The 18,735-nt window shown below is 42.9% G+C and overlaps 1 protein-coding gene across 2 annotated transcripts; it reads right to left on the bottom strand.

The window, feature by feature from the left end:
• Window positions 1–10,752: 10,752 nt before the first annotated feature.
• Window positions 10,753–17,818, bottom strand: DMBX1 (diencephalon/mesencephalon homeobox 1). Of its 2 annotated transcripts, none has more exons than XM_010173391.2 (4): window positions 17,656–17,818; window positions 13,152–13,330; window positions 11,634–11,988; window positions 10,753–11,153 (listed from the first exon to the last, which is right to left on the bottom strand). In XM_010173391.2, the coding sequence occupies exons 1-4, from the start codon at window positions 17,807–17,809 to the stop codon at window positions 10,753–10,755; spliced, it is 1,089 nt and encodes a 362-aa protein (XP_010171693.1). In that variant the 5' UTR covers window positions 17,810–17,818. The 2 variants fall into 2 exon arrangements, with proteins under 2 accessions (XP_010171693.1, XP_010171691.1); XM_010173389.1 differs by having other exon boundaries at window positions 13,152–13,347; window positions 17,658–17,809.
• Window positions 17,819–18,735: the final 917 nt, after the last annotated feature.

Genomic DNA, 18,735 nt, shown 5'->3' with positions numbered 1-18,735 from the left:
GTAATCGTCTCCAGCACAGAGAGTGAGGAGAGGAAATTAAGACATTATTGAGGGTTTGAGAGATATCTCATGTTTCAGAGTGGATCAGAAAGCTCTTTTTTCTTTCCTTTAAGGTGCCTGTTACGGGGAGGTGAGGCAAACATGTTGGATGGCTTAGCTGAGAGGAGAGGGCTGGGGTGGAGCAGGGCTGGTCTTCAGGAAGCTGTGTTGCTTCTCTCTTCTCTTGACACAGCAATATAGATGTCCTTAATTCCACATGTAGGTCTGTCTACAGCAGATCATCTCTCAAGGGAAGAGTTTCATCTTTGGTGGTCTCCACACAGCAATCACAAGAAGATTTTACTAGATGGTTCCCAATTTTAGTTGGGGAAGGGTGGAGGCTGGACTATGGGATGTGTCAGACGACTTTTTTTTGTGATATGAACCAAAACTGAAGCTAACACATAACTTTTGAGTGGGTTTTTTTTTTTTTTGCCTTAACAACCACAAGCTGAAGGGAGCTGAGCCATTTCCACCAGGCAAGTGATTTATCTTGTTATAGGAAAGTTAATTTTTTAGCTAAAGAATGAGACTGTACACATGAAAATCCATCAGCCAAGGTTTTTTCAGAGTAACACAGTGGATTTCCGTTTTTCCCATGTGTTTCCCAGGGCAGCTGTGGAGACCTGCATGGAGATTTTAAGCTGGCTTTAGAACTGCTTTGTTTTTCTCTGCTCCTTTTCATGGAGTCCTTGGAGAGATAGTCTCCTGTTCCCGACAGCCACCTTGGCCACCTCCACTGAACTGCTGAGATGGGCCACTTGGCTTAACTCACAGAGCTTTTGTGGTGCTCATGACCTATTAATCAACTCCATAAGAAAGAAATAATGGGGAAATTTGCATAAATACTGGACTTGAGATTAAACTGTGTTTGCGGGTGCCTTTGTAGTAAGGGTTGACATAAAGTTTGCTCTTCAAAAATGATAGCACCAGTGTTGGTCTGGGAATAGCAGGTACCTCACCTGACCTTCCTGATGGTGGTGTGACCTCATGGGCCACCCTATGGACATCTTATCATATGGAATAGCTCCAGTCAGATCCCATCCCCATGTCCAATACCGTGTAACTTTTAGCCTCCCAATGTCCTGTGGAAAGGAGTTCTCCCAACCAATGATGCACTCTGTCAAAAGGCACCTCCTTAGTTTGCTTTGCAGGTGATGGAGTGACTTTGCTTTTGTTCATTCAGTGCCCCAGTTCTCCCCAGTGCAAAAGGAAAAACCTCACAGTCTAGGGCTTTGCAAAGTGCAGTGAGCTGTGCTGGGAGCTGGATGGTTACAGCATGTGGTGGAGTGGAACAGTGTTGCACAGCCGGTGTCACCAACACAGAGCACTTTATATCAGTTTATATCATTTTATGCTGGCTGTTATAAACTTACCCGGCTATCTGTCACATCTTAGAGTGGACCAGTTGTTCTGTGATGTGTTTTTCCATTATGATTCCTATAAAAAACATAAGGAGGAAGTTTGATCTCCAAGGAGATGAAAAATCCTGCCAACATCATCTTTTATTGGACCTTCTCTATGTTTATTGAAATAACCTCGCACCCCTGTTTATCAGTTCTCCCATGTGTTTTCTTGTGGATACGGTGCAATCCAACACTCTGATATTTTGCTTTACTAATGCAGAGAGAACGTGTTTGAAAGAAAGCCAAGCTGAAGGAAATCCGTACCTTGTTGGTGAACTGGATATGCTTTTTGCCTCTGCATGTGAGTGAATTAACTTTGCTTTAGATCCCTGCAGTCCCTGCTCAGCACTTGCTGGGAAGGTGATTTGCAAAACCCTGCAGAGTGGATGCTGCTGAAAGCTCGAAGGTCTGCAAGCACAGCCTCTGGTCTGGTGGCTTCCAGGAAGAGCAATGGTGAGAAATGAACTTGGTATGTCCCAGTGCTGCCCTGCTCCCAGCAGGAAAACAAGTTGGGGTGCAGGCTTAGGAAAAAGAAGCAGTATTAGGGCTGCAAGGGCACAATATAGACACCAAACTCCCAGTCCTGCAACATGGAGGTGAGACTGGGACTAATTACAGGTCTTGACTGAACTGGGTGAGTCCTTGGTGAATCAGGGCTTGGAGAAAAATATTTCACTATCATCTGTTGATTTCTGTGTAAGTCAGAGCTAAACACCTTTCAGTTTCTGGGTCTAATCTGGTAAACCCAGAGTAGGTAAGGTGCAGTCCTACCACTTCTGCACTTGGACACTGTCCTGCCACTACAGGAATGAAAGTGTTTTCCTCCATCAACTGCAAAAGGCAAAGAATCAGCTGCAGTCTGACAGCAAGGAGACTGGGCTTCACCCCACCAGGGCGTCGTGCTCACCTGTGGATGCTGGACTGACCCTACCTGGCAATGGGAGAGACCAGAGGAACAGAGCTGAAAATTTCCCAGAGCTGAGCAAAAAGCCAGCCTTCATCAAAACAAATCCCAAAGACACCAAGTAAAATGTATGCAAAAGCCTCAAGTGATAGATGGACAAAAGCTGCAGGTATTTAAACCACTTAGGCATTATTAATATTTGCTTTCCCAAGGCAAGATAGGTTTCTCTGACATGTGCCTTGCAGCAGGTTAAAATAAAAGACCAGCATGGTCCCTTCTGGACTTGCAGCTCCTGGAAACAGAGCCAGCCCCAGTGCGTAATAGGATCTTCACTGCTATTCCAGGGCTTGAATAACATTATGGTGACTTTGCATAGATTTTTGCCCTTAATGCAAATAGGGAAATGATTTTCTAATCAGGTAAGATAAGGCTGAAACATGATAGATAGAGTTGGGCTTGTTAATGAAATACAAAGAAGTAGCCTGTAGCCCCATAAACTATTCTTAAAAATAATGCAACATTTAAAAAAAAATTCTTCTTTGGCTAACAGTGGTGTGAGAGAGCCTTGATGCAAATCTTTGTAATGAGTGCATTTCGATGAGCATTTGAAAAAATATATGTGTATTTATTTGCATTGATCTGTTTATATGGCTTTACATATCAACTTAGTCAGGAAAAATTGAATAAAATGTCTCAGGTCTGGGAAATGAGAAGAGATTATGAAAAGCAGATTTAATATAGTACCATTTTTTGATGTTTGTGGCACATTTCATCATATTGCCAGAGACAGCCAATTACACAGCTTGCAGAGTAATCAGCAAATGGGGGATCCGAAGGAGAATATTAACTGTGGTCTTTTTTTTCCCCTTCCTCCTCCTCCTTCTTTAGCAAATATTATGTTATGCTTTATGGAAATGGATCAAAATGCCACATATGCAGTTAATACTGAGCTCTGGAGCTCTTTCAAATCTCATTTTTCCCCTCACATTGTATTTTTCTGGAACAAACCTCCTGATAACTTTTGGACATGGCTTTTAAGGCCAAAAACACCACCTTGAACTTCCTGCAAGTTTGGGTTCTAGTTTTAGCAGGTGGCTGACTTTACCTCGTCGACCTTGTGTGGGGGGAAAAATCAGGTCTTATTCTTAATTGCTTGGTGGAGGCAGGAATTGACCGAGCTATTTGGCGGCCTTGAAGGTCACAGACTCTCCTTACCCACAGGGTTTTTATTATTCAAAGCAAACCTGTAAGTGCAGTGAGAAAGCAAATCTGGTGATTAATATTCCCCTTATTGTGGAAAAAAATAGCAATGGTTGCAGTCTAGGACAATTGTGGCTGGCTGATATTTTGGGTGCATGTGATCAAATGGTCCTCAAAGGCACTGATGGAACTGGGTTAAAAAAAAAATTAGAACTAAAAATATTGCAGGCAGGGGTGTTCCCAGGCTCTGCCCATGTTCCCACTGTTCCTGGCTGTCTGCCTAGTTTAAGAGAAAGTCCCTTTTCTTGAGAATGTCAGGCAAGTTATTAGTCATTATTACAAATGCACTTCCTTTTCCTTCACGATGACTTTTTCCCTACTGTTTTTTCCTCTACAATGTTTCTACAGTTGGGAAAAGAAACTAGGAAGTCATATTGGTGGGTGATAAAATTCTGAAGTTGAATAATTTGATTCTTTTTCAAGAGCTTTATTATCAGATGACTTCAGGAAAATCTCAGTAAACTCAGAAGTTATTTTTTCCATCAGCTTAATCAGACATCAAATTAGGCCTGAATATCAGCAACCAGCTGATATTCTGCACCTTTTGGTGCAGACCTTTCCATGGTCCAGGGGAACATGGGTTTCAGTGCGAGCACTGTTACCTGACCACACTCCACATCCAGGTTTTCTGCACTGGAAAATGCCTCACAGCCCAACAGTGACACAACTCGGGTACAAAACAGGTCAGCCTGCTTACTCTGACTCCCCCACCAATTGGCTCAAGAAGTTGTTATTGAAGGATTTGCAAAATAAATTTTCCTTGATTTTTTTTTCTTTTTTATTAGCGGAGTATGAAAACAGGCAATAATTTTACAGAAAGCAGGACTGGCACAATTGGTACATAGCATCATGCTGCAGCTTTTCAGAAATGAATATAAACTCTTTTTTTTTTCCCTTCTTTTACCTACCAGAATAAATAAATATGATACACATTTGAGTTCCTTGATAGTGAATTCTAAAGCACAAGGTCTTACACTACAGCTCAATTTTACAGCGATCTGTACAGTATATTACTTTGATGGACTTTTTGTTCTTTAAAAGCCTTTGTTCCTTTGCAAAATAAGTTTGACGCACAAACACAGTTACACTTTGGAGCTAACTGTATGGCCTTGGGTCAGAAGCTGGGAAAAAAAGTCAATTGATTGCCGCCTGACATGAGAAAAAAACCAAAAAGTTATTTTCCATTGCACAGACACATCTAAACTTCTCCGGTATGAGATGGTGCTGCTCAATGGCTAGAGCAGTTAGAAAAGGCTTTGGCCCATCATAGGGCACCAGATGCACTATTTAACTGGCTGTGGGTTTAATCTGTGGCTTTCTTAGACAGCTTTTGCAGAGGGATTTTAGCTTGGAGCCCAGACTATTAAAAAAAAAAAATTGTATGTTTTCCTTAGTATACGACAAATCTTATATTCTTTACAAATTAATTTAGGGGCTAAATTTTGTCCTTAACTGTGGCATTGCTCCACTGAAATCAGTGCAATTATTCCACTATGGCATGACAGCAGTGATGAGGGTCTTACTTTATGTAGTGCCTGGGTCTTGCTTTAAAAGTCCCAGCAGGTTCCCCTGAAACCAGTAAGACTGCATGCCCTGGAACATGTCCTGAACTTTGTACGGGGTCCCGAGGCCATGCTCAGCGCTGGCATTAATGAGAACCTTCATTAATAAGAGGCACCCATGTACAGAAAAGGTGACATGAGCATCTCAGCTTTTGCATCTCCTCCCCAGGCAGCCTGAGGAAGCAGGGGACAACACAAACACTCCTGTCTGTGCAGATAGGAAAGAAAGAGTTAGAGTGTGTCTGCAAAGTCTGTGGAAAACAGAGGACGTTAATCACTGGGTTGTTTTGTAACATGGTGGGAAAGTTGCACACACACACACACGTCAGAGCAGAGGATTTTTTTGTTGGTTTGATCTTGCTTTGCTGGATTTTTTTTTTTTTTTAATTGCACCAACCTTTTCTTAGCCTTCTGCTACGGATTTCAACTGAGAGTAGAACTACTCTGAGAAATAGCTTTTTTTCCACTCGGCAGAAAATACAGGAGATGTATTGCGTTGCTATAGAACAGATCATAACAAAATCAGCAAGAGGCACATGGAGGGGTAAGGAGGGAGCAAAAGAAAAATCAACACAGCTTGTAAAAACCAGCAGGAAAATTCTGTAATTGACTTTTTTCAAGCTTAATTGGGTTATGTTTCATAGCTACTGTAATTAAACTAATAGACTATGTTGGATTTGAATTTGCATTTCCTTTCTACAGAGGTTTATTTAAACCTTTATGTATGACCTCATCAGAAGTATCCTGAATCTGCTTAAAATTGTCACGTCAATGGAAGTACCACATGTGGCACACAGGGATGGAAATAGCTGCAGTTCCCTCCTCTGTGTCCTCCCACTTTGGTGTTTCTTCAGCAAAGATGAGCATCTCTTTGGCTGGCTGTGGTGGTAACAGACACCTAGAGCTGGTTAAAATTCTTCACATGGTAAACTACCTAAATGAGAAATGAGATGTGGGAGGCAATCTGCTTGTTGATGGTTATTTTTGTGTTTGGGAGCATTTTTGCAAAGCAAATGAAATGCACAGCAAAATGATGATTTTTGGTGAGGGAAATACAGGCAAAACTCTCTCTCTTTATTCCTGTGTTCACCATTGAGGGTATTTCCACTTGTTAGATAAAAGATAAAAAAGAAGAAAAAAGGGAAGAAAGAGGTTCCCTTTCTGCCTCCCAGCATCGTTACTGGACATTTTCTCACTGGTATTATTTAGTATTTCTCCTGTGCTGTTTAAATATATCCTTTATTTTATTAATACCTTCAGACTTCTCTCGCAGAGTAGAAGAAATTTAACTGCAAATTCTTACCCTGATTATTGTGACCTGTTTTCTCCTAGGCCCGGATCCTGCAAGGACTGTAGCTAAAACCTTTAAAAATTCAGAAAGTAGGGTTTAGAGCCATAGCTGGTTCACCAAGGAGAGGCAACATAAGCAAAGCCATAGGAAGGGGAAAAGACCAGCAGAGGAAATCTCCAGATTCATAACCTCTTTCAAAATAGGAATTAGGGAGATTTTTTTTTTCCCCAGTCTCTCCATCACTGTTTTTAAAGGACCAGGCATATCCTTTTCCCAGCCTCCGTGCCATGCTGTGCATTTATTTGGCATTCCTTTCATGCATAAAAAAATCAGTTTGATCGTCTGCTTCTCTTTTTACATTTATCTTCCTGTGGCTGAAACTGTACCAGGGATGCCCTGCCCCAGCACCAAGTTGGTGCAGCATCCAGGGAAGATAGACAGGGGGCTTTTTCCCTCATCATTTTTCCTCTGTCTGATGGGGTAGGATCCCTGAGTTACGCTTCAGGCATTTTATACCTTGATGGAGAAACTGTGTTATATCCAACTGCAATGTTTGTTAAGATGCATCAGATCTCTGCCTGGACAGTGAGGGGAGCAAAATCTCATTCCATTTTGTTTCTGAGACTCCATCAACAACTTCATTCTCCTAAATAGCTGGGACTGGTGGAAGGAAAGGGAACAAGCAGACCTCACCTTCTCCATCGCAAATCAGGGGGGATTTGCAAGAGTTCTTCCCACCTGAAAAATTTTCAGGTTTGTAAAGTTCAAAGAGGAATGATGCAGAATTGCTCCCTTTGGTCTTCCCACTACATACACAGGTTTAAATTGGATGGGGAGTTTCTCCCTCTGTATTTTTAATTTGTTTTTGTCAGAAAAAGCCTGGAAGCCTAGAGGTATTAAGACAATATGCACTAAAGGGTCAGTTTTGACAGATAGTTCATTATTAAACTTTTGCAAGCCAGGAGCCTAAATTCTTGCTTTTATTTTTTTTTTTTTTTTTTGCATTTCCAAATCAATTTTGGTTTTACATGACAACTTACTCCCGTCATGGATGTTTGATTCTGACCATAAGAAGATAAAACCCAAACTTGGCATGAAATACTTCATGGGCTCATATATATTTAAAGCAATATATTTTTTCTTTTGTTTATTTTTAAATTGTAGATATTTTTATCCTGATTCAGAATTCCAGAAATAATCTCCATGTAAGAAATACCCTCGTGCCCTGGTCCAGGACCAGCTGCACCTCGGTCAGCTGCTGCACCATGCAGAGGCAGAGGACGACACTGAACAAACATCCCTACGGACTGATGGAGATCTGGATGTTTCCTCTCCCAGTTTGCTTTCTGAGCTGTGCTGGTCTCATCCTGATGTCCATGGTTTTAATAACGTGCCAAATGCTCCATCTGGGATGTTCCCAGTAGCTGCTCCAAGCCTGCTGTGAGGGTGTCAGGGGCACCACAGGGGATGAAAGGTGTCAGGCACCAGGGTTGGTCGAGACGTGTGAAGATGGTGAATGTTAAAATTAATTTTTGCACCAAGGCACAGGGAAGAGTTTCTCTCCATAGCTCAATGGGGAAGGTCTCATCTCCCCCCAGAGGATCATGGCAAATCTAGTGCTGGATCAAACAAGCTTACTTCCTGTGCTCCTTGTCCCTGCCTTGCAGAAGCATGGCATAAATCCATGTGTTTTGACCTTCCTGTGGCAGATACTGTGGTATCCATCGTGACCTGCGGTCAGGCTGTATCTGTCCTGATCTCAGCTGACATGTCCTTTACGAGCCCCATGGTACCCAGGCAGAGAAGAGATGCTCGTCTTACCTGGGATGCTACAAGAGCAACTACGACCTTCTCTTTGCCTGAAACATCTACTGACATGAGTTGCAGTTTCATGGGCATCTTTTATTACTTAAAGAACAGCTCAAGTCCAGATCTGGTCTCACTGCCAATTTACCACCCTTGTTTGCTTCATCAGCACAGTCTAGTCTGGCACCAGGGAACAACATCAGAAGGGGCATTAAATAAAATTGCAGTTGCTCTGCTCTGGCAAAGCAACTCCATAGCCTGCAAATGCACTGAGGTTAGCAGAAGGCAGAAAAAATAAAGGTGAATATAGCTTTTTGAGGAAGGAGGAGGAGAAAAGCTTTGTTCTGCTGTCCCTGATTTGGGTGACAGGCTACAAAAAAGTGAAACCTGGGACTTTCAAAGGATCTTTTTGGAGACAGTAAATGTACTTTGGTGGTTTTAATTTAATCAGACTCCATGGAAAGCAGCAGCTAAAAATCTACTCCCTGCAAATACATTTGATTTTGGCAAAGTGGAGAATTCTGCCAATCACGGGTGATAATTTGACAAAGTCAGGAAAAATAAAGCAGAAGAGAAAAACCCCGAAACTGCAGTGTTTAGCACAACAGAAATATTTAAGGAAGACGCTCCATTTTCCTTGGAAATTGGTGCAGTTGATGAACTACCCCCTTCAAAAGTCTGCTCTTGCTATAACTTTATGAGGAATAAAACACCATTTCCCATCAAACTTGGCAAGGAATTACATACTTTTTCAAGAGGCATTAGTGGAGTTGAAAACACTCTTTTTTTTTTTCTTTCCCCCATGTTTAGAAAGGTAATTTAATCCCTGGCTTCTGCTCTGGTGCGAATCAAGGTGGGAGTGAGAGGTGTCATAGGTTATGGGTCTACACTTCATTTTTAAATCAAATATGGACCAGCTGATCATCTGCCATGAATTAGCACAGCTCTGCCCAGTATGTTAGTGGTAGACCTGGCAGATACACCTGGGATCCAAACCTAGCATCTGACACAGAGTCAGTCTGGATTTTTTGGTCCTAGGCAACATTAGAGGTTAGGTCTGGATATCATCCCTCCCTAATGCTCAGGATAACAGCAGTGGGTTCACAGTATGTATTTGGTTTGGAAAAAGAAGAAAAAAAAAAAAAGGTATTTGAGTTGGCAGAATCATTGCTTCTCAACAAGGAAAACCACCTCAGGTTGAATGATGGATCATTCCAGTGAAACAAGGCTGAAACTGTTCACTGAAATTATTTTGGAGATGGTGAATTTTTGTTACATGCAAACCCTGTATTTTTGGCAAGTTTATCTACTCCCCCTCAGCTCCAGAGAATATAAAGCCCTTGCTTATCACCTGCTTTGCCTCCAGCATTACAGCATTTTTCACTTGTTACATTTTCACTTACTAACCAGTTTCTGAAGCTGCAGGGCTTGAGGGTAGAATTTGGTGATCAGAGCATTTTTCTAAACACAGCTTGCATTAATCAAGTTTTTGTCAAAGAACCATATAATTCATGGTGTATGAACACACCAGGAGTTCATACAAAGTTTTTATTATTCTCTATTGTCAAAGTTGAACCTAAATGTTCTCCAAAAAGAAAACTTTGTAATTTGTAAATAGAGGACTTCACACTTCACTGAAGATCAAAGAGGAAACAATCTAGACTAAAAATAATCCTGTGAATTTGGCTTTCATTTTTCTTCCCAGCCAACAGCATTTGGCCAATATTTGTATCTTTGAACAAGTGCTATTAAAAAGTAAATAAAAAATTGCTTGCCTTATAGGAAGTGCTTAAACAGGAAATTCACCTTCACATCATTTCCTGGCTGTTATAAAATTGGCTTTAGCAGAGAAGGGAGAAGTGGAGCAGTGAAGTGCACAATCATTTTTCTTTGTCATAAACACCTGTAGGACACTGACCCAAGAAGAGCAACCAGCTACGAGCTGAGATTGGGAGGATGGCTGATTTATAACTTTGATACTAGCTACTAAAATTGAGAAGGAAGGGGGAATAAAGCAAAAGAGGTCACAGTTCTGTAACTCTGACAGTAACACACAGGTGATGGGTGCTGTCAACATTATAAACTATATACAAGACAAAGCAGGACTCTTTCTTTTCCCAAAGAACGCAACAAGAACAACAAAAAAAGGTGTATATAACACAGTTGGCACATTTTCGCAGGGATGAGGAAGAGGGGCTTCTCCTGAATGTTGCAGGCTTAACTCGTGGCAGTCCAGAGGACAGTTCATCTGTCTAAACATACATCCTCTCCCCCTTCCTCCTTAAATATTTAATGAAGACCAGACCAGTAGCAATGTCTGATGCAATCATGGTGTTAATAAGATGTTAATAAATGCAAAGTTTTCCCTGAAAGGGAGCACCTTACTCCAGGAAGAGATGAGGGTGGGTGGGGGTTCAAGGAGTGACATGTCTAGTGCCAACCTCTGGTGCATCTTCTCATGGGCAATGGTAGCTCATCCAGCAGTCAGTTGGGTAGGGTGTCAAGCCCAAGGGACGCTGCGTGCTGCTTTGCCCGGAGCCTTAGGTTCTCAATGCTCGTGGTTTTACTGTTCAGGCTCGGAAGGGAACTGGAGGCCTGCAGGATGGGTGAGGACCAGACCTGCTGAGCGTGGGAGAGTGACTGGTAGTACGACTGACAGTGCAGGGAGCTGAGTGGCGCCATGTTGACGTTCATGCCCAAGTAGGGCATGGCAGATGGTGTCCCCATTTCGAAGGAGGAGTAATGGACCAAGTTGTTGGTGGCCGCCATGTGCTGGCGGAATTGCTCCTGCAGGCGGAAGAGGCTCAGGGGCGAGGAGGAGTAGGAATGAGTCTGAGCCAAGCCACTGCTGGATGAAGGCGTCACAGTTGCGCTGATAGGAGACTCTGTAGCAGGAGACAGAGGGGATGGGTGGGGGGGGGTTATTTCTACAGGCTGGATGCAGATGCTGATCTGCACCCCAGTAGGGTTCAGACTGCAGCACGGGCTTCTCTCTTGCATCAGGAGAGTGAAAGAGAGGGGCTGTGTTAGCTCAGGAGGGCTAAGCACATGGCTCTTCCATACTTAGCATCTTAATTCCTAGAAATGTGGCTGACCCCTTTGCTATGGCTTTCCTGCTGCCACGGGGCACTGTTCTCTCCAAGCTCTAACCTGAGCAGAAGGTCTTTGCTCTTTCTGTACTCCTGCTACAATAGACATCATTCCCTCTGCAGGCCCCATTTAGTGCTGAGGAGAAGACGACAAGTCTGGGCAGGCTACCTGCAAGTTCCCACACCACAGGGAATAAGGCACTATACCCAACCACCAGCATCCCCCTTGTTACGCTGGGTCCTGACACCAACCCCCATCAAGATGCTGCTCCTCACCTGCTTTTGGGCTCGCCCTCTTGCAGTTCAAAGCCTTGCTGTCCACACCAGGGCTCTTGTCCACTTTAGCCTCATCCAAGGTGCTCTTGAACTCCTCCTCTCTGTCAGTCTGGTCCTCGGGTGCAGACTCACTGGCTGACTGCTCTGACAGGGTTAGGTTGAGGTCCACGCCTACCTCACTTGGGAGGCTCTGGACTTTCTCAGTGTCTGGGGAGGTGGCCTGGGTCTCCAGCACAGGCGGCTCTGTCTTTCCCTCACTGTGGGTCCCTTCACAGTCCTTCTGCTTCTGCAGCTGCTCCTTCTGCAGGCTACGCTGCTTCTTCCGGAATTTGGCCCTCCGGTTCTTGAACCAAACCTTCAATGCCACAAACAGCAAGGGAGAAAAGTGGTGAAAATCCTGCTTAGTGCCAAATTCAGCATCACTCAGCCTGGGAGCTTCAGAGGAACCCCAAGTAATGAGGCACTGCAAGCCCACAGGGCCCAAATGCCATTCTACTTTGTTGGACCTTTGAGCTCTACCTGTTTTCAGTGCTCCTACAAATAGCACAATATAGTTTTTAAAATGTCCAGCCTTTATGTTGATTCTTTAAGCCACTCCACTGGTGTTATTTTTTGGTGTTTTTTTTCTAAATTGGTCAGGCAGTTGCAGCCAACGAGAATGTCTTATAGCTGAGTCTGTTGACATGACACTGTCTTACAGTACAGTGCTCTGTTTCTAAAACCATTGGGTTATAAGTGTACCAAAAATGTGGTGGCAACACTCAAAATAAGTCATTACAGTCATAGGCTGTTATCTGGGAACTGAACTTAGGGAAGGAGGAGAGAATCCGTATTTTTTTAACCTAAATCTACAGACATGGATTTGAAGAAATATATTTGCAAATCTTGTTAGTGTTGTTAGGTTAGTTAGATGAAGAAACAATGTCTTGACATTTATAGAAAATAACTATTTTTTTTCTACTACTTATCCACTTCACACTGAATAACTTGCTATTTAGCCTTTTAAAGCTCAGCAATGCAAGAACCTCCTCACCAGCAGGTTATGAAGCATGTTGCACTAGATGCAACTAAAAAAAACCAACCAAACAAAACCAAACCAAACTTTGGCCTGAGATGTTACAAATATTAACGCTGGCGGAAAAGAGCAGCTGGAATTACTTGGGTTTCTGTTCTTCTGAGAAAACCAGAAAACTCTTGCAAATAAATAAATAAGTCAACTTCTGTTCATGTTTCTAAAATTTCCTCCAAAGAAATGTGAAAGAACAAATGAAAAACAGTGAACACTTCAGACAGTCCTAAATTTAAAAACCATGCATGTGGATTAAGAATTTCTTTAGCAGATGTGTGACTTCAGATGATTTTATTCCCTGCCTGCCCCTGCCTTTGACAACTTTACTGCCCCAAAATCATTGGTTACACTGGAAGAATCTTGAAACGTCAAGGGAGCTGTCAAACCTCTGGGAATCCCAATATATTCTTTTAAACATCCTCACTCACAAACTCACAAAATATCAGTACCTGGACTCTGGCTTCAGGTAGGTTTGTACACATAGCCAGCCGCTCTCTCATCACCACATCTGGATAGTGAGTCTTCTGGAAGGTCTTCTCCAGCGCCTCTAGCTGTTGGGCGGTGAAGGCCGTGCGACTTCGCCTTTGTTTGCGGTGCTGGGATCCATAACGTGCCTCCAAAATGATGTCTTGAAATGTACAGCCGTTGGAAGACAAGAAAAGTGGCCAATTTAATTATTGGAATTTGTATGCTGACAGTTGAATAAAGTACTCGCTAAGACCAGACGAACCTACAAAATGTTTTTTTCATGGCTCTAGATCTAATTAAACACATACACATATTCTGCTGGTTAATTGACATGTCTGAGGAGACAGAATCTCTGACTAGAAAGTCCGTTCTGGAGAGGGATCTTCTTTCTTTGACAGCTGCAGAAACTGTTGAGACCCTAACGCTAAATTTGGTTTAAATAAGCCAACCTATTCCAACATCAGTAGGGCAGGATATGCAGATGCCCAGACCCCAGTGTAGCATAAGCCTCTTTCATTAAGAGGCATAATTAAAAGCAAGGTGGGGAGATTCACTGTTGTAATCAGGAGAGGGGCCCAACGTTATGTGCCATGTTCTCCTTGAAACCAAGAGCAGAGTTTCAGTAGGCTTCAACACTGCCATGATGCGCTGAGCTGATCAGTGGGAAGAGTCCATGCAGCTCGAACACAGTTGCCTCTCACCCATTTTGTTGGCTGTAGCTGCATTAGAAGATACACATCTTCCCAGAAACCAGGCTGAGCTGGCTCTTCTTTAGAGTCTCGTATGTAGTTCACTGTAGTCTTCTAGGCATGATATTGTAGAGCTGTTCTGGGCTCCAGTTCAGGAAAGCACTTAAGCTCACGTGCTTATGTGTGTTTAGCTTGAAAGCACGTGCTTTACTGAGCGCAGACACTCTCCAGCATCTGGGGTGGAAACGTCAGCTAGGAGCCAAGCCCAGCCCCACTGCCTGCAAGCCCAGAGCTCATGTGCTGAGCTCTGCTCAGTAGAGGAGCTACTCAGAAGGTCTGACTTTGCAAACTGTGCTTGCAAAACTCATGGCAGAGAAGAAATTAAGACTGGAGAAAATCTGAGGCTCACAGTAAAGGCCTTATTATTTTACTGGAGGCGTTATAATTGCACAACAGTTAGTGGGAGTAGAAAGATCTTATTTCAATTAAAATAAGTTACTTTAAAATGAAAAAAAATCCCAAGCAAAAAACCAAAAACCAAACCACCCTTTATTATGCAAGTTGGGACATGCTGTGCTACAGCGTTGGAATGAAATAGTCTGGCGAGAGGTTTGTTCTCAAAGAGGAAATGCAGAAAGAGCAGTATCTGGTATCATTTTTAATTCAGTTAAGAATGTGACTTCCAGTAGAAGGGAGGAGTGAACACACTAGAAAACAACCTAACAGGGAGAAAAGTCGTCATTATTGGTGTGTGAAGCCAGAAGAAGGCTCTTGCTGCTGTTTATTTGTGCTTTTGTCATGAGCATTGTAGCATGAATGTAAACAATAAAAAACCTGCTGTCAGGATGGCCCCAGAACCACACAGCCAGGTTCCAAATATGTCAGCTAACAAGCAGAGCAAATCAGCTTCGCACCACTGCAATATTCCTCTTCCAAACTTCCAGCTGTCTCATTCTAGGTCAGCATTTGCAGTGCCTTTCTGGGTGATTGCCAAAGCCTTGTGGTTTTGGCAACCTGGAAAAGACGTGATCAGGCTAAAGGTCTTTGGCCAAATACAACATAGTGTTGGTTGTATACAAGAGACTTTTGTGTTTGAGCTATCAGAGCTCTTTGAGGAGTACAATGGTAGTAGCTAGCACATTGAAGGTAACGAGACTGTCCTTGGAGCATTAAGGCACAGCTCGCAATGCAGCCAGGTGAGAAGGGACGTTCCAGGAGAAGAAAATGAAGCCAGCATGAAACATTTTAGAAACCTAACATCTATGTTTCCAGTAAAAGGAATCAGGAGAAAGGACACTGGTTAAACACCCTACCTGCAGGCTGGAATATTCCCGAATTTCTAGAGTAGAGGTTAGACCTACCAGCTCCCTGGAGGCAGCAGCTCATGCATTAAGTTTGTCCACTCCAACGAGAGCCAACCAGCAATTATTTTAATGCTTTAACTATGTTTTCAGGCTTTGTGCAAGAAGGAGAATATAAATTGCAGGTGAGGCTTTGCAGTAACAATCAGAAACCTCTGTTTTCTGACTTAAGGTCATTTGCTTTTGTGCTGCTTTATTCCGACTGTCCCTGGAAGGCAAATGAGATCTATAGCCCTGCACCAAAAGATATTCAGAAGTAAGAGAATGTGAAGCAATTGCAAAGGAACCAGCTTGTAGGTATGTTATGCCTACCCCACCAATGACAAGCAGGCAAGGGGACAGTGAGATTTAATTTGGAAAGTCATCCGGGTGGGTTATTAATTTTAAAGATAAGAGGTCAGAAATCCAATTGAATCTCCTGGTCAAGAGTATGAGAATAGCTTTTTTATTCTATTTTTTATCTCCCTCTGCTTTTACCCTACTTAGGGTCAAAGACATTAAGTCCTCCATGCTCTCCTATAAAAGATACACGTGGTGACAAAAATCTTTCAAGACATCCTTGAATCTGTGAAAGGGGCACCTTGAAACCCAAGGTTTGCAAGGCACATTGCAGAGTTCAGGACCAACTGCTCCTCTCTGACCAGCTACAGGCTGAGAGGATGATAGAAGGAGGGGATGGAAGACCAGGACAAGGCAAGTGCCCACCTGTCATCACTCTGCAGCCCAGCAGTAGAGCCAGGAGCAGAGTCCAAGTCTCCTTGATCCCACTTTGGTTCCCTTTTGATGAGGATAGTGACTTCTAGGTCTGCCCTACAGACCTCCAGAGACCCCATGGGCCACACTGAGTGGTCTGAGGAACCATGTTAAGGAGGTCGCTACTAGCAGCTGGGTAAGGGAACATTGCTGGCATGAAGATTTGAGAGTCACTTGTGGTTTACTGATCCAAATAGTCTGAGAACTTTACCACCATGCCTTTGTAGACTACCCACCTAGGAGGACCATTCTGAAACTTCTGCATCCTTATTTTGGCTTAAGCCTATGTCTCTTAAATTTAGCCCACTAAAGTTGTCTGTGTAGATCACTTTTTCCACCTACTCTAGGCTGGAAGGAGCCACTCCACATTTGTTGGTGGTGGTGGGTTTGGGGGTTGTTGGTTTTTTTTTTTGTTTTGGGTTGGTTTTTTTTTCCCTTTAATATCAGGGAATCAGATAGCTGTCTTAAAAGCTAGAAGACAGCTAGAAAGCTGTCTTAAAGCAGATGTGTAATGTTCAGACAGTCAGGGAAGATCATTCCATTCTGGGAAGGTCTCTAGAATCACATCTGCTGTATTTTTTGCTTTAGCTTCAGTATACTGGTTGTGAGGTCTGGTCTACCACACTGCATCCAAGCCCTGACCAAAATGGTGATGTTGACCACTTGCATTGTGGTAGCCTTTGGTGATCTCAACCAGATTTGGGTGTTTTGTCCTAGGCTGAAATGTAGAGCAGATTTATTTGCCCCACCATGTCAAATATTCTTAGGTCACTATCTTCTAATGACAGTACCAATGCCGTGCTGTTACATTCATGTTTGAACATAGAGAAACAGATCAGATGCTCTGAAGCAGCAGCTGCTGTCTCACCATCAACAGCGCTGTGTAAATATAAAATATTTATATATAAAAAAAAATAAAAAAAATACTCTCTGAGTAAAGTCACATGTGACTTTTTTGGAACCTAAAAAGCTCTTTTGTGGAAGGCAAAATGCAAAAACAACAGAGAGGGAGCCAGTATGACCTGCAAGAAAGCGTCGCCCAGGCCAAGAGTCAGGATCCCCAAGAAGAAACAGGTCAAGGTGAGACTCAAAGAAGATCCAAATGGAGATCATTTTCCAGAGAGAAGAGTGTTTGGTAGGACAAGAAATGGAAAATAGTTGCAAGAAGGAGCAACATGGAAGAGCAAGCTATGGTCTGGGATAGGAAGAGATGGCTGTTAAGGGATGAAAGTCCTGGGCCCCTCGGTGGGAAAATCCAAATCACTGCATACTCTTATTCATTGTGCTGTTATTTACTAACAAGAAAGTAATTTTTTTTCTGCTATTTTTTGTTCACTTGTTAAAAAGTATTTCAGTGTCTTTTTAATTCCCCCTTTTCAGTCCCATGCAGCGAGGCTGCACCCCTTCTCACCCCTGGGCTCCCCAGCCATCAGAGGCCAGTCTGCAGAGAGGGGCAGAGGTCCACTGGCAGCAAACACTGAGGGTATGTGTCACCTGCAGAGCTTGGCCAGTATTCAGGACCACACCATGCCAGTTGGCTATGTTGTACTCCAACTCCCGAAGAAGAGTATCATTCTGTCCAAGCAACAAAGGGTTTTGGGGTTGGTTTTGTATTTTGTTTTTGTTTTGGTTTGGGTTTTTTTTTTCCTCAGGGAACAGCAAAAGCCATGAGTTGTTCTTACCAGCCAGTCTCTCTGCCAGGGTGAGGGCATGCACCGAGGGCCTGTAGTCGGGGGCGTGCTGGGCTTGCTGAGCTGCTTGCTGGTGGAGGTTGTACATGGCGCTCAGTGAATTCATGGCATGGAGGGAGTAACCATTCACTCCATAGTGCTGCATGGCGACATAAACCTGAAAAACAGCAGCCAGAGGAGAGAGATGCTTAGAAACATGCTATTCTAGTCTCCTGGTGTCTCAGCAGAGCTTTGGAAATGCTGAGCTCAAACTTAAGCTGTTGCATGTAAGGCTCACTTCCAACCTCCCAACTCCAACAGGTTCTGGGACAGGAATCAAAATACCTCTCGTACACCTAAAGCACCAGTGACACCAGTCTGGCTTCCAAGCTTAGAGATCAGCATCTGACCATATCCCACTACTCATGATATGCAGAACAAAAAATGGGAAAGGATTTTTTTTACATACCATAATAAAATGTATCGTGTTATTGTTACTTCTAACGAACCGACCTAGCTCTATCCCAGGACTAGCTAGGATTTTGTCCCTGTCATTGCCTATGGTGGGCTGTTCCATAATCCCATTGTTACAATGTCAAATAATCTTTCCTATCTGAACCCACTCGTGCATACTTTATTTCCATTCATTTTTCTTAACGTTCTTCTTAACAAAACACAAATGATACGGAAAAAAAAAAAACCCAACCCACGTGGTGTAAAAGAAAATAAATCTGTAGCGTAATAGGACCAGAAATGTTATGGCTAAAGAGGGAATTAAGGTTTGCAATAAGTACTGACATTTCATAGCTCAATAGCAAGGAAATTATTTCAAAAAAACTAATGGCTTTTTTTCTACTGTGGGCTCTGCATGAAACTTCAAACTGTTTTTCCTTACAGACCATCTGTAAAACTGAGCTAATATTGATCTCAAAAGCTGAGTGATGCTTCATTCATCTGCATTATAAGTGACTGACGGCCTCCAGGATGCCATTTCTGTAGTTTGTAAGACATTGGAAAGGAAGTTGTGACACATTTGCCATAAAAGAAAATTTTAAAAACACCATTTACATAAGCAAGTCATCATCTGGAAAG

The sequence above is a fragment of the Antrostomus carolinensis genome, unplaced genomic scaffold (genome assembly GCF_000700745.2).
Source record: "Antrostomus carolinensis isolate BGI_N321 unplaced genomic scaffold, ASM70074v2 scaffold36938, whole genome shotgun sequence".
NCBI lineage: Eukaryota > Metazoa > Chordata > Aves > Caprimulgiformes > Caprimulgidae > Antrostomus > Antrostomus carolinensis.
Note: the sequence above shows the minus strand (reverse complement) of the source record. Positions and strands in the feature narration are given on the sequence as shown.